This window comes from Heloderma suspectum, chromosome 2 (assembly GCF_057233095.1).
Source record: "Heloderma suspectum isolate Gila_16-S chromosome 2, 16-S_ref, whole genome shotgun sequence".
Taxonomy (NCBI): domain Eukaryota; kingdom Metazoa; phylum Chordata; class Lepidosauria; order Squamata; family Helodermatidae; genus Heloderma; species Heloderma suspectum.
Window position 1 is genome coordinate 255,197,121 of NC_139459.1, and position 13,200 is coordinate 255,210,320.

General features: G+C 45.1%; 1 protein-coding gene across 2 annotated transcripts in view; it reads left to right on the forward strand.

Annotated features, from left to right (window-relative positions):
- The window catches only part of SHROOM1 (shroom family member 1), a 68,067-nt gene that overhangs the window by 52,043 nt on the left and 2,824 nt on the right, over positions 1-13,200 (forward strand). For both annotated transcript variants that reach the window (XM_084838820.1, XM_084838821.1), the window contains 3 exons: positions 6,327-6,995; positions 10,379-10,945; positions 12,034-12,184. In XM_084838820.1, coding sequence (XP_084694946.1) covers positions 6,327-6,995; positions 10,379-10,945; positions 12,034-12,184 — 1,387 coding nt within the window. The remainder of the gene's footprint in view (positions 1-6,326; positions 6,996-10,378; positions 10,946-12,033; positions 12,185-13,200) is intronic.

Consider the following 13,200-nt stretch of genomic DNA (forward strand, 5'->3'; position numbering starts at 1 on the left):
ACCCCAATTATTTTGCATTACAACAGGGAACAATATATTGTTGCTGGGAAAATTCATCTCCTCCTGCCCAGCTACTGTGAGGATTGCAGCTAAGCTCAGAGAGAGCAGGGAAGTCTAAGGAGGGCTGGCAGATGGCATCAGTGTCCCTGCTAACAAAAAGAATGCCAGCACTGTGTGGCTCCACTACATCATTGTTTGCTTCTGGTTCTATTTCCACTGGTCTGCTTTTCATTTGCTATGAATGTGGAAATTGCTGCTGGGAGGCCATAGCTGTATTCATGGAGGGGTTGGATCACATATTAGGTTTTCTGTGTAAGTGCATCCCCGGAGATAGCTGGGGATGCCTTTTGAAGTAAAAACTGGATGTGTCTGAATGTGCTCTTACTTCCGTGCTCTTACTTGGTCATCTGTGAAGAATTACATCTTTCACATTTCCATACAATAGGGAAATACTTTCCTATTGACCAAGCAGTGCATGAAATCCCTTGGATCACTTGGAAATGGCATTACTTGGAGACTATCCATATTGACTAGGCAAATGTATAAAATTCACTGTTTTATGCTGTCAATTTGTGTGCCTTCTCCATGCCTTCATGTGAACGTCTGCAATTGTTGGCCTTTAATCATGTTCTCCATTCAGTTTCCATTAGCTCCAGACTCTCTCTGAGAAATGGTAGGGGGAAGGGGAAGGAATTTTGTAGTAAGTGATTTAATGGGCTCTAGCCAATTTGTCCATGAGGTGCTGGGCCTCTCTCTAACCAGGGACTCTGGCAGCCAGCCAGACCCATGCCTTACTGTGTGTTGTTACCACAGCTGTTCATCAGAAGCCACTGGCCTACAATCTGCTGCAATTGGACTGGCTGTATTGGCAGTACCCAAAGTAGGTACTTCAGCCTTTGGACTCTGACTATAGTTCCAGACCACCAATACTAAACTGACATAATGACCTGATTCGCACAAAATGACAACCCAGCGTATGACCAAGTTCGCACAATTGCCATGGCTCATCATGGCTTATTTAAGCCCTGACAGGCTGCAGCACCCATGGGTGCCATTCTGAGTATTCAAGCTGCAGCTTGTCATGTTGTCTGAACCCAGCGACCATGGATTATGGGAAGGATAAGCCAGGCCTGTTTTAGGGTTATGCGAGCGTTGTTTAACTCTCATATAATCTACAGTCTCCTGGTTTGGATGATATGACAAGCTGCGGCCACAGCTTGAATGTTCAAAATGGCCACCCACACACACACAACCCATGCATTAACAACACATGGTGGGCTGATTGATTGTGCAAACCAACCCTGTGGGTTGACTATGGGTTATGTGTGAACCTGTAACTATGGGTTAACTATGGGTTGTTAACCACAAACAACCTAGGAAGAGAACCTAGGGTTTCTTGTTGGGTTGTAAATTCTGGTTTGTTTAAACCATGGGTTGTCATCATGTGTGAACCCAGAGGTTGTTCATAGGTTGTTTTGACAGGCTACAGAGGCATTGGGGAAGAGTGGTAGAAAAACATGGCCACTCTACATGCCAATACTACAGCACCGCAAAGACATTTGGGATACAGGGAAGGAGCGGGTGAGCGGGGAGGAAATCAAACAACCCAGAAACTGAAAAAACAACCTGCAGTTTGTGCAGTCACCTGACAAACAAATCATGGGTAAACTCTGGGTAAGGCAACAATCCATACTATGAGCTCTTGTTACGTGGGAACCAGGTTGATGTCTATGACACTTATACAAAAATAGCCCTAACTGCACAAGCTATCATAATAGGCATGTCGGCAGGGTGGTGGTGGTGGTGGTGAGCATTTCTATGCAAAAATATAGGACGTGTTGGGAGCTGGGAAAATGTGATTTCAATGCAATGCAAGCACTTCCTTCAAGGAAATCATCTGTGACCTGATCCACCCATGCAGCCAAATGAGGTGGCTGAATGGCTGAGGTGGCAGAAGGAACTGCAGTATTTCAGACTGCAGGTAGAAGTACATTTTTTAATGCTTTTTAGTCTTACAAACACCTCACTGTGAGTACAAAATTAATTCAGCAGGGATTAGGCCGTGTGAGACCTTCTCTCCTTGTGCAATAGATTTTTTTTTATTATTGGCAGGGAGTTTTTGACATGGGGCAGCGCTGAACAAATAGCCTCAAGAGATTATTTGGGAAAGCCCCTAGAAGTGTGCTAGCAAGCCATTGCCTAGCTTTATACCTGTCCCGACATTTAACAGAGAAAGCTAAGTGGGGTTGAGGAGAGAATGAAGTGGCCGATTGTCTGCCCCTTCTGGAGTCCCGCCATGGCGTGGGAGCAACTTACCTTGCCACTGTTGCTGGTGAGCTTCCCCCACTATTTCCCCTCCTCTTGGCTCCAACAGAAGGGGAATTACCGACACTAGTCTGAGCCTGGTATAGGCAAGGGTCCTGATCCTGAGGCCTCACAGGAATGGAGGGGGCCTTGGATCCAGTGGTTCCAAGGCTGCCCCTGTCCTGCCTGTGGAGTGCCCTGTTTCAGGGCCAACTGGCCTTCTGTGATGTGCATGGGTGTGCCAGAGGGCCTCTGCAGAGGATGTGTCCCCCTGCTGGTGGAGGAGCGCATCTTCCCCATTCTAACACACACAGACAGTGTCACAGTTGCACTCCAAAATAAGGATGAAGCTTCACTGATTTGTCCAAATGAATGAATGATGGGGAAGAGCTGTGGTTCAGTGGTAGAGCACCTGCTTTACCTGCAGAAGGCCACAGATTCAACCCCTGGCATTTCCTGGTAGGGCTGGGGAAGGCTTCAGTCTGAAACCCTCGGGAGTCATGGCCAGTCAGGGCAATGAACTAGATGGATCAAACAGTCTGACTTGGTAGAAGGCAGCTTGCTATGTTCCTGTCCTAGGTGGCAGCCACTGAAGACTGCCTAATGGTAAGGATGATGCTGGCTGAGACCCCTTAAAGCTCAGGATTCGTTTGAATTTCAAATAACCTCTTCAAATGGCAGTTTTCAGGATTGTTATGAATCCTTATAGATTCTTCAGTCCAAATAATATCTGAGACTATTTATTTTCTCAATTATGGGCAGTATCCAATGCTGCTGCTGATTCCGCTCATTCTGTTGCACCAGCAGGACTCATCGCTAGTGCAAAGGGGAGTTAGCACTGCCTAAAGCAACCCCAGAAATGAATGGAAGCACTTGTCTCTGGATTGGGACAGGTCAGCTGAGCTCCCTTCTCTGAGCTCCACTGACCTGCCCTGTTCTGGAAATGAGTGTTTCTGGGGTTGCTCTAAGAACCTCTAGCTCCGTGTTGTTACGGAGCCCAAAATGTGACAAAAAAGTGTGACATGCCTGCAAACAGAGCTGGGGAAACTCTTCTCCATATTATTCTGAAGGCACTGTAACAGCAGTCATGTTCATGCCCATGCTTGTTATTTGAGATCATAGCTCCACCATCTGATCTCCTGTAGAAACAGCGCCTGGAGCGCAGGAGATGCAGGCCCAAGAAAGAAAAATCGGAGGCTTCTCTTGGTCTGCTTCTAAGATACATGTTCAACATTTATTCTAAGTTATGTGTTTAAAATAGAAGAGGAACATTTTGGCATTGAGGCAGTATCAAACTCTAGATGCAACGGAAGTGCAGAAGGACTGGAAAAATACTTTAGAGAGGTATGATTTTCCTGGCCCTTAGTACAGATTTATAGACTGTGGATGATACATTTTATTATCTTTCATTGGCAAAGGCAGCTATCAGAATGCCATATACATCAACTTTCATCTGCTGTCTCCATTTCCCGTACCCTTCAATTGCTTTCCAAAATGAAATGTGCTACCATAACTGCATTCCAGTGCATTACAATATCAACTTCAAAGCAGCTCATAAAACTGCTTCAGGGTTTTAGTTTTGCACAGTTAACTGTCTTAAAAGAAGGGAGAAGGCCATTTTATAATCCCTGCAGGTGTATCTTTGCTATCGGATGGTGAAGACAGCTGCTCTTTTAATGTGTGCATTAAAATGTCAAATGAACATGTTGCTGTTGGACACAAAAAAGCTAGTGTTAATTAGCAAAAGGATTTGTTGCCCAGGGGTAGCAGCAGCTCTCCTAAACACCTTCGAGAGGGAGTAGCTGAATAGTCAACTGAAAAGTCTTGTATAAAATCAATTAGCACAGGTTAATTAACACCACCGTATCTACTTAATGTGTTTACTTCCTAGCTGTCTTGTCTGTCTGTCTTGTCTGTCTGTCTGTCCTCTCTCTCTCTCTCTCTCTCTCTCTCTCTCTCTCTCTCTCTCTCACACACACACACACACACAATGTGGCATTGTTACTCATTTTGTGGATCTTTAAAAGGTTTTCTTTTATTTTTCACTTCTTTTGTGAGTACTTCCCTGCTGTCTCAATATCTAGCTGTATGGGGAACAGGCATCCTTTCAGAATGAGCCCAGCTTGTACAAAAGCATCCTAAGAAATTTGTTTGTTAAATGTATACCCCCCCTTTCCATATAGAGTGCCCAAGGCAGCTAAAAAGAAGAAAATACAGAATAGACAACAACACATGCATAAAAGGGCAACTGGAATGTTCAAGGGGCGGGAACATCTTCCCTATGAGGGAAGGTTACAACAGCTGGGATTGTTTAGCTTGGAAAAAAGGAGGGGAAAGGGGAGTCATGATAGAGGTGTACAAAAATAGGGGGTGTATAGAAGGAGCCTTTTTTCTCCCTCTCTCATAATACTAGAACCCAGGGTCATCCCATGAAGCTAACTGGTGGGAAATTCAGAACAGATAAAAGGAAGGACTTCTTCACACAGTTAAACTATGGAATTCACTACCACAGGATGTAGTGATGGCCACCAACTTGGATGGCTTTAAAAGGGGGTTAGACAAATTCCTGGAGGAGAAGGCTATCTATAGCTACTAGTCTTGATGGCTATGCGCTACCTCCAGAACCAGCGGCAGTGAGCCTATGTACACCAGTTACTGGGGAACATGGGTGGAAGCGTGCTGTTGAGATTCTGAGGTATTGCAGTGGCCATGTCACATCTCATTTCCAGGCTTCAGGGCAGTCTAACTATGTTTTAAACAAATAAGTAATCTAATTTGGGCAAAGTTTTATTGGACTGGAGGGAAGAGAGGTCAGTGTAGATACTTTCTACTGACCTTTTGCCCTTGCTTCCACTCTCCAGCCCAATGACTCATTGAGAATACAAGTGTAACAGTTTGGAGAAAGGGGGTTGGACAAATTCCTGGAGGAGAAGGCTACTAGTTTTGATGGCTATGTGCTATCTCCAGTACCAGAGGCAGTGAGCCTATGTACAGCAGTTGCTGGGGAACATGGGTGGGAGGGTGCTGTTGCGCTCATGCCCTGCTTATGGGTTCCTGGTCGACAGCTGGTTGGCCACTGTGTGAACAGAATGCCCTTGGATCCAAGATGGACCCTTGGTTTGATCCAGCAGGGCTCTTCTTATGTTCTTATATTCTTAACAACTGCTCAGTATAACAATAAACGTAATAAGCAATTAACACAGTAAAAACAAACAGGTGAGAGCAGATAAAAAGTCACACAATGGCAGCCGGTTCAAAACATATTAAGATTAAAATACAGATTGAGATACAGAGCAGCAGAGCAAGACAAATCAGTTTAATAGGCCAAACACTTGTTTAAATAAGAAGGTCTTTACCTGCCAGCAAAAGGATGTCATTGAGGGGGCTAGACAGGCTTCCCTCAGTCAAGAGTTCCAAAGAAATCCACAAATGTATGCAGGTGCCTTAACTGCTCTTCTTCAGTCAAGTTTCTCTTGAGGGAGGGTGGAGCTACACCTTAGGTGCCTTTTCATTGTTCCTTTTGCCAAAGACCTTCCTTTTATGAGGAAGCAGCAGCTACAGGTGGCTTCAGGTAAGGCAGAGGTCCAGCAGTGCACCTTTTCTTTGCTAGCCATTTGTCTACTCAAAATCATGCCCCCTCCCAAAGCTGCTTCTCTCCCCAGTAAAAGATGCAGGCCCTCATATCTTTCTCCTGCAGGTGGGGAAGCTACTGGAGGAGGTGTCCTGATTCTGAGTGGACAAACATCTGGCAAGGAGAAGGTTAAGCAGCCCCTCTTCTCCCCCCCCCCAAATCCTCCTGTCCTCTGCTGAATGGTGGTGGTGGTGGTGAGATTGGGACAGGATGAATCACAGAATGACATGTTCTGCCCTGAGGTCACGGAAATTTCTCAACTGTTGGTGCTATGGAAAATCTGCGTATTTTAAATTCACATTAAAATAGTTTCACCTTGTAAAATCATGCATGAAATAAGATGGGTGGTGATCTTTTAAAAATATGCTATATAATTTGAAACCAACTTTAGCTCCCCATCAAAGGAGAAACTGGAAGATAGTCCATCTGACAAAACAGATGCTTATATAGCTGGAAGAAGAGGAAAGTCTATGGAAGAAATGGGAACCTCAGAAATGGTCAGACTCTCACCGTTGAGCCAAAGTACAGACCAGCTTCACCATCTGAAGGGCCGGCATATTTTCCCTGGACTGGAGAATGGCAAAAACAGTCAAGGAGCAAATCATCCCAGTGTTTTGGAGAACTGTGAGTCTGCACCGAGGCACCAGCCCAGACAGTCACAAGCGGCAGGTGTTGCAGGAGGACTAAGGGGATTAAATCTGACAGTCCGTGCACTTGAACACCTGCATACCACAAACAATCAAGTCACTAGCGCTTCCGTAAGTCTGGGTAACCCATCCCTGGGTCATGGACCCCTGCTTCCTGTGGGCAGGCTGCCATCCTCACGTGTACCTTTGGTGTCCTTTCATTCGTCACCAGCCTCTTCTCCTGCTGAGGCAGACAATGATGTTTTTGGTGACTCTTTTGTCAGTGGCTCAGAAATGACCCCCAACCTTCCCTCTCTCCATGGACAAAGTAAGAGGTCCAGTCCAGACAGAAAAATGCCAGAACCTGCATCAGCTGCATCAGCTCTAGCGATTTCCACAGAAGGGAAGCAAATTAAAGAAGAATATAACATCAGGTAAGCATTTTATTCCTTCTTGAGGTAATTGGCTGATCTTATTCTGTGTTGGCATGTGAATTCAGATGTATCGCAGGTCTAACGCATACATTCCGTAGAAGAAGGGCCATTCTGTGACTCTCTGAAAGAAGCTGCTGTCACTCTGAGAACTGCTGTTATTATAATATACTTGACTGTATTCTCAAAAGGAATTTTAGCTGGAAAAATGCATATATGCAAGAGGGGAGAAGAAGAATTTCACTGACAAGAGTATTCGTATTTGCCTCCTTCAGCTCTGCCATAGTTATTTATAGACAAGCTGTTGGGAGCTGCTGAGTCCAGAATTGGGAATGTTTGGTTCTGTTGGCACCTCCTGTAGTGAGTGCTTAGAACTGCAGTTTGGGTCATCTCCCTAGCAGTAAAGTATTCTCAGGCTCTGGACTGGCCCTGCCCATCCAGGCTGGGCATTGGGCTCTCCTGGATAGGTAAGGCTCCCTGTGTGAGCTGGGACCTTGCCTGTGCAACAAGGGTCTTCACGGCTCTGCAGTTTTCTTGGAGTCATCTGCTATAACTCACTAGTTCTGTGCCTCTTAGGGATGGAGGAGAAATTCATTGGGTCTGAATTTTTATACAAGTTTACCCAATTTGCACTTCCCAAACCCATACACTTGTGTGCTGAAATTGGCACTTTTCCGAATTTTGCGATAATCTTCGCAGCTGCAAAAAAATCATATATTAGAGGAAAACTGCATTATATCAGCGAAAAATTGCTTGCAAAAAGTGCATAAACTAGGCAAAGTGTAAAGAAGAATGCGTATATTGGGGAAAATACACACAAAAATTAGTACCTGGCCAAATTTGCAAACTGATGCGGCAGTAGGACAAAACAAACGTATAGTTGGGAAAATGAGGTGCTAAGTGAAACTGAAATTGGCAGGTTCACCCATCCCAGGTTCTTCTGCTGTGACTCCTTTGCTTGGCTCCTAGCTTGTGGCCCATCTATGATAGCTGCCTATGGTTTGGACTTGACACTGAGAAGGATTCATGCCTGGCTTCAGGTTTTTGGGACCCCTGGGCAGGCTGCCCTTGTTGTTTCTGTACTGCCTCTCGTGGTGGTGGTGCTGCTGCTGTAGCCACCAGTCTTGCCCTCGCTCTGTCACTCAAAAGTGGGCTTACCCAGCGTGGCCCTATAATCCAAGCAGCCGAGCGCTAAAATGAAGCAGCTGCTTAGTTTCCAGCCTTTTTCAGCACCACTGCCGTCTAAGGCTACTTGTGAGGGGGAGGCTGTTGGCTGCACAGGGCTGCCACCAGGTTCCCAGGTATCAGCAGGTGCTAGTGGGGGCCCAGACAAGGCACCAGCCCCAGAGGGCTTGGCTGGAGTGTGTGGGGCCCCTGGCCAAGGCCCCTGTATGCTGTGTGACAATGCTGGGCTTTGACAGATAGAAGTTAAACAAAGACTTCCGATTCGTTATATAGGGCTGCCTCTTCAGATGCATTTCTAGTCCAACAATGAACTACTGGCTTTTGGCAGGGTAAAAGAGCAACTATGCTGATACAAGACGAACTGAGATTTGTGAAGCAGTTGTTGCCCCTTCTATGATGGTTTTTAAATTAGATGATCTCATTGGTACTGTTGTGTTATGTATAACTTGTGCACTTCTTAAAACATGCAGCATATTGACACTACAGACATAATGTGGTTTGATAGTCATTCCCTGTAGACAGGGATTCCTATGTACTGTTGTTTGGGGGCTAGGGAAGAGGGAAGCTATGGATTCTAATCTAATTCTTGTCCCCCTTACCAAACTAACTTTCCTAAAGTCCTTTGCGGGGAGCCCTGACTGTTACACTGCTATAAAACTGACATAAACTCAATGGTAGAGTGGAGCGTGAGCATAGAGGAGCACAACTCTGGGACATTTTGTTGAGCAGGAGTGATATTGTCATGTGCCAGAGCACCAGGATAATTGGCAGATTTACCTTTCTCTGTCAAGTGAATGAGATGATGAAGAGGCTTTTAGCAATAGTTCTACTCTTGTATAGTTCTACTATTATTTGTGACTGATTAGCATAGTAGAAGGTCAGAGGCTGAGGAAAATAATCAAGCAGAGGCTGGATACTTTTTTCCTTTTCTTTGATGGGATTCCTACTTCATGCCAGCGGTTTAAGTAGTAACAGTTCTTTGCAAAGTTGTTTGCATTCCTAATTAAAAGCAAAAGATCGCCTTTCAGTCTGGCTGAAGATCTTTTGTTAAAGCTCAATGTGTTTTACAAGTTGAACCTATACAATTCAAAGTAAGTGCCACTGAGTTCAATGGAGCTTACTTTTGGGCAACTAAGCATAGGACTGTGGTCGTGCCCCATAAAGCTAATTCTGAGATTTTATGAGTGAACTGTTTGTTTTGTTTGGGATGTTTGCGTTTTATGATGGTGTTTGTAACCAGAGTTTTAGCTCATGCCTATGGATTCTCCTTGGGAGAGATGTCTATAGAGGCTTTTGTGATAAGCTCCTGCACTTCAACATTTGTCATTACACTGCTGTAAAGTGAAATTACATCAGGGCCAGTTCCAGGTTTGCAGAGGCCTTCCATGTGCCCTTCCCCACCATCTCTGTAGGCCCCTCTGTTACAATGGGTGACAGGTGACTGCAATTCCTCTCTCTTGTCCCCCTGCCCTCCATCCAATAAAAGCCGCTTTCATCTGAGAAAGAGAGGAGGGAAAAGGAGGCAGCATGGGCAGAGGAAGCAGAAGCAGAAGCTGGGAAGGGGAGGGGAGGGGAAGACATAGTGAGGAGGGGCCACAGGCCATCAGCAGCTGCCCAACTGTGCCCCTGGGCTTCAGTTACATCATCAGAAAAACCCACTGGCTTGGCTGCAGTGTTACTGCAGTCAGTAGAAACAGAGAGGTGTGTGGGTGCATTGAAACCTGTACATGCCACTTTAAAATTTAAAAGGTTGACAAAATGCACCAGAGACTTTCACAAGCATGCATTTGAGTAACTTAGGCTACTGTCCTATACATATTTACTTGGGAGTAACTTCCACTGAACTCAGTGGGACTACTGATAATACACACATGGGATTATGCTGTAACGTAATGTACTGCACAGTCACAGTAGTCCAGTAGGCTTAAATAACGAAACTTGTCAGATTGTGTGGCAATGAGTGTGTCCCATTAAATGTGGGGTAGAGGGAAGCACTACAGCTGAATATCTAATGGTTGCTTGAGGCACAGAAATTTAGCAGGTGCTGCTTATTGTACTTCTTTTCCGCATGCTAGGAAGTTTCATGTGTTACATTTTTCTCTGTTGGGCACAGGAACAGAATCATTTGGTGGTTGTTCTTGTTGTTTTAAGTGGTAGCCCCGAATTACATAATTCTGTATGTTTTTTTTCCTTTCTTCTAGCTTCCCTGTCCTTGAGAAAGAAGAATCTAATACTGGAGACAGTAGAGAAGATGTGAATTCTGCAGAGAATTCATATTGTGCAGAGACGGCTCTTGAACTGCCGGCTTTCTTCCCCAAAGAAAAGCGTGACAAACATGTCAGTGAAAAATCCCAAGTGTCCAATGCAAGTGGGAGAGCCCAGCGGCAGCACTTAGAGGCGAATGACACTACGCATCACTCAGAGAACAGGACATACCATTGCACCGCTTTGTTTGATAACCAGGGACATAACAATATTAGTAATCCGTTAGCAAATTCAAAAGCCTTGCAAAGTGAACATGATATCAGCTTTCCAGCACAAGACACAGATTTATCTATAGCGCAGTCAAAATCTCTGAAGGATCAGAGGTGTGAAGACCTTGCAATTGAGATTATTGCCAAAGACAAGTCTCTGGTTGACGTCCTCATGCCCCATCCCATTAGGAAGACTGTGTTAGATCTCATGGAAGGCCTTTTTCCTGTGAACATTTCGGTGTCAGGCAGATCCTGCAGAAGGAAGTGGGGATTTCAGGCTGTCCAAGAAAATGAGTAAGTTTATAAGGCCTGGAACCTCAGGTAGCATACTTTGTGCGGTGTGTGTGTGAATGTAATTTGGTGTCAACAGCTATATGCACACAGAAAACACAGTGATCTATCATTGATTTACAGTACCAGAGGTAGCTATGAAGGCCCTGATCATATTTCTGCTGCATATTGCAAGTTATGTGACACAAACTCTACTGGAAAAGGAACCATAGCCCAGTGGTAGAGCCTCTCCTTTGCATGTGAAAAGTCCCAGGTCCAGCCCCTGGAATCTCCAGTTAAAAGGATCAGGGAGCAGATGATGGCAAAGGCCTTTCCTTGAGACCCTGGTGAGCCACTGTCAGGCAGAGAAGAAAATATTGGGTTAGATGGGCAAAGAGTTTGACCTTTGTGTAAGGCAGCATCCTATTAGGGAACTTTTTCCAGCATAAGCAGCATTGAAACAAAACAACATTACAAGGGGATTGTACTTTTACACACCCTTTCCTCATAGAGTTTGTGTAACATAACTTGGGATGCTGAGAAGTCCAGAGGTAGTGCTGTAGGACTTTATTTATTTATTGCATTTATCTCCCACCTTTTTTCCTCCAAGGAACCCAAGGCAGCGTACATAATCTCTCCGTTTTAGCCTCACAACAACAACCCTGTGAGGTAGGTTGGGCTGAGAGTCTGTGACTGGCCCAAAGTCACCCAGTGAGCTTCCATGGCCGAGTGGGGACTAGAACCCAGATCTCCCAGCTCCCAGTCCAGCACTCGAACCACTATACCTCACTGACTTTATGGAGCATATGCTTTGCCTTCCCTGTATGGGGAAGGCAACAGATGAGCGAAGCACACTCATCTGGAGCTTCCAGAACCCAGCTGAGCCCTGACACTCAGTCGCTCTCCCACCCTTTCTCCCTTTTGAGGGGCCTCAGGGAAGGGTTCACCTGAGGCCCACAGATCAGATGGGGCAGCTTGGTGGGTCAAACTGGCCCATGGGCCAGAGGTTCCCTATCACTGATCTAGTGTATCTCTTTGAACAGTAAGCAATCTGTTAGTGCATTCATTGTCACACAGTTAAGGAAGTATTTGGTTGTTTTCTATTTCAAAAGCCAAAGAAGCAGTCAGCCTGCAACAGGCATATCTCTTGGAATCAGGAATTCTCTTGGGCAAAGTGCAGAAGATGCCACGTTTCACATAAACCAGATCCTGAGGGAAAACAGAGAGAACCTTTATGATCCAGACAGCATCATATCCAAGAAAGTAAGTAGATGAATGACAGTGCAATCTTATACATGTCTCCTCAGAAGTAAGTTCCACTGAGCTCAATGGGGCTTACTCCCAGGGAATCTTACTTCAACACTTGTAATGGGACAGCTTTCTCCAGTACACCTGAGGGGAGCAGCCTAGCTTAGGGAGCACTTCTTCTCCAACAGTTGTCATGAACCGTCCAGACAGCTTCGGCTATTGGGTGGTATAAAAATGTAACAAACAAAACAAACACCTCATGGTCAGTCCCTGCCCCCAGTATCAGCTGCCCAAGGCAGCTGCCTCATTCTGCCTAATAGCAAGCTTCCATTTCTTAAAAAGCCAGTTGTACATGTTTGCAAAGCCAGTCCTTACTAGTACTAAGTCTATGCACGTATGTTCAGATTTCTGTTTCTGTATCCTGCCTGTCACACACAGGGAGTAAATAAGGGCTCCTGTCTGTCTGTTTGCCTGCTCACATGTTTTTCTCCATGTAAATGCAAATAAACATTGACATCAGGTAGAGATGAAACTGACTCAAATCTGCAGCATGATAACATTGGTTATGTGTCCAGGACACTGCAGACAGAAGTCAGTCTGTCTGTCTATCCATCCGTCCATCCATCCAACAAATAAACCACAAATAAAATCCAATAAAATCCAACATACATAGGACCAAAATCCAAAGCAGCACAATAAAGCAGTCAAATCTAAAACTAGTAGATCGGCCTTCCCCAACCCCTCCAGATCTGTTGGACTACAACTTCAGTCATCCTTAGCCAGCATGCCACCAGGTTGGGGAACGCTGTAGTAGAGACTAAAACATTATAGGCCACAAACACTAAAAAGATCTAAAAAAATTACAGAGGTAAAATAACTTTAAAATATAATTGGGCAGCAAGTGTATACATGTTAAAAGGCCTGTGAGAATAAAAAGGCATTTACCTCACACTGGAAATATATTAGGGTAGGCTCTAGGTGGACCTGTTAGGAGAGGTTATTCCAAAACTGGGGTGCTACCACTGAGAAGG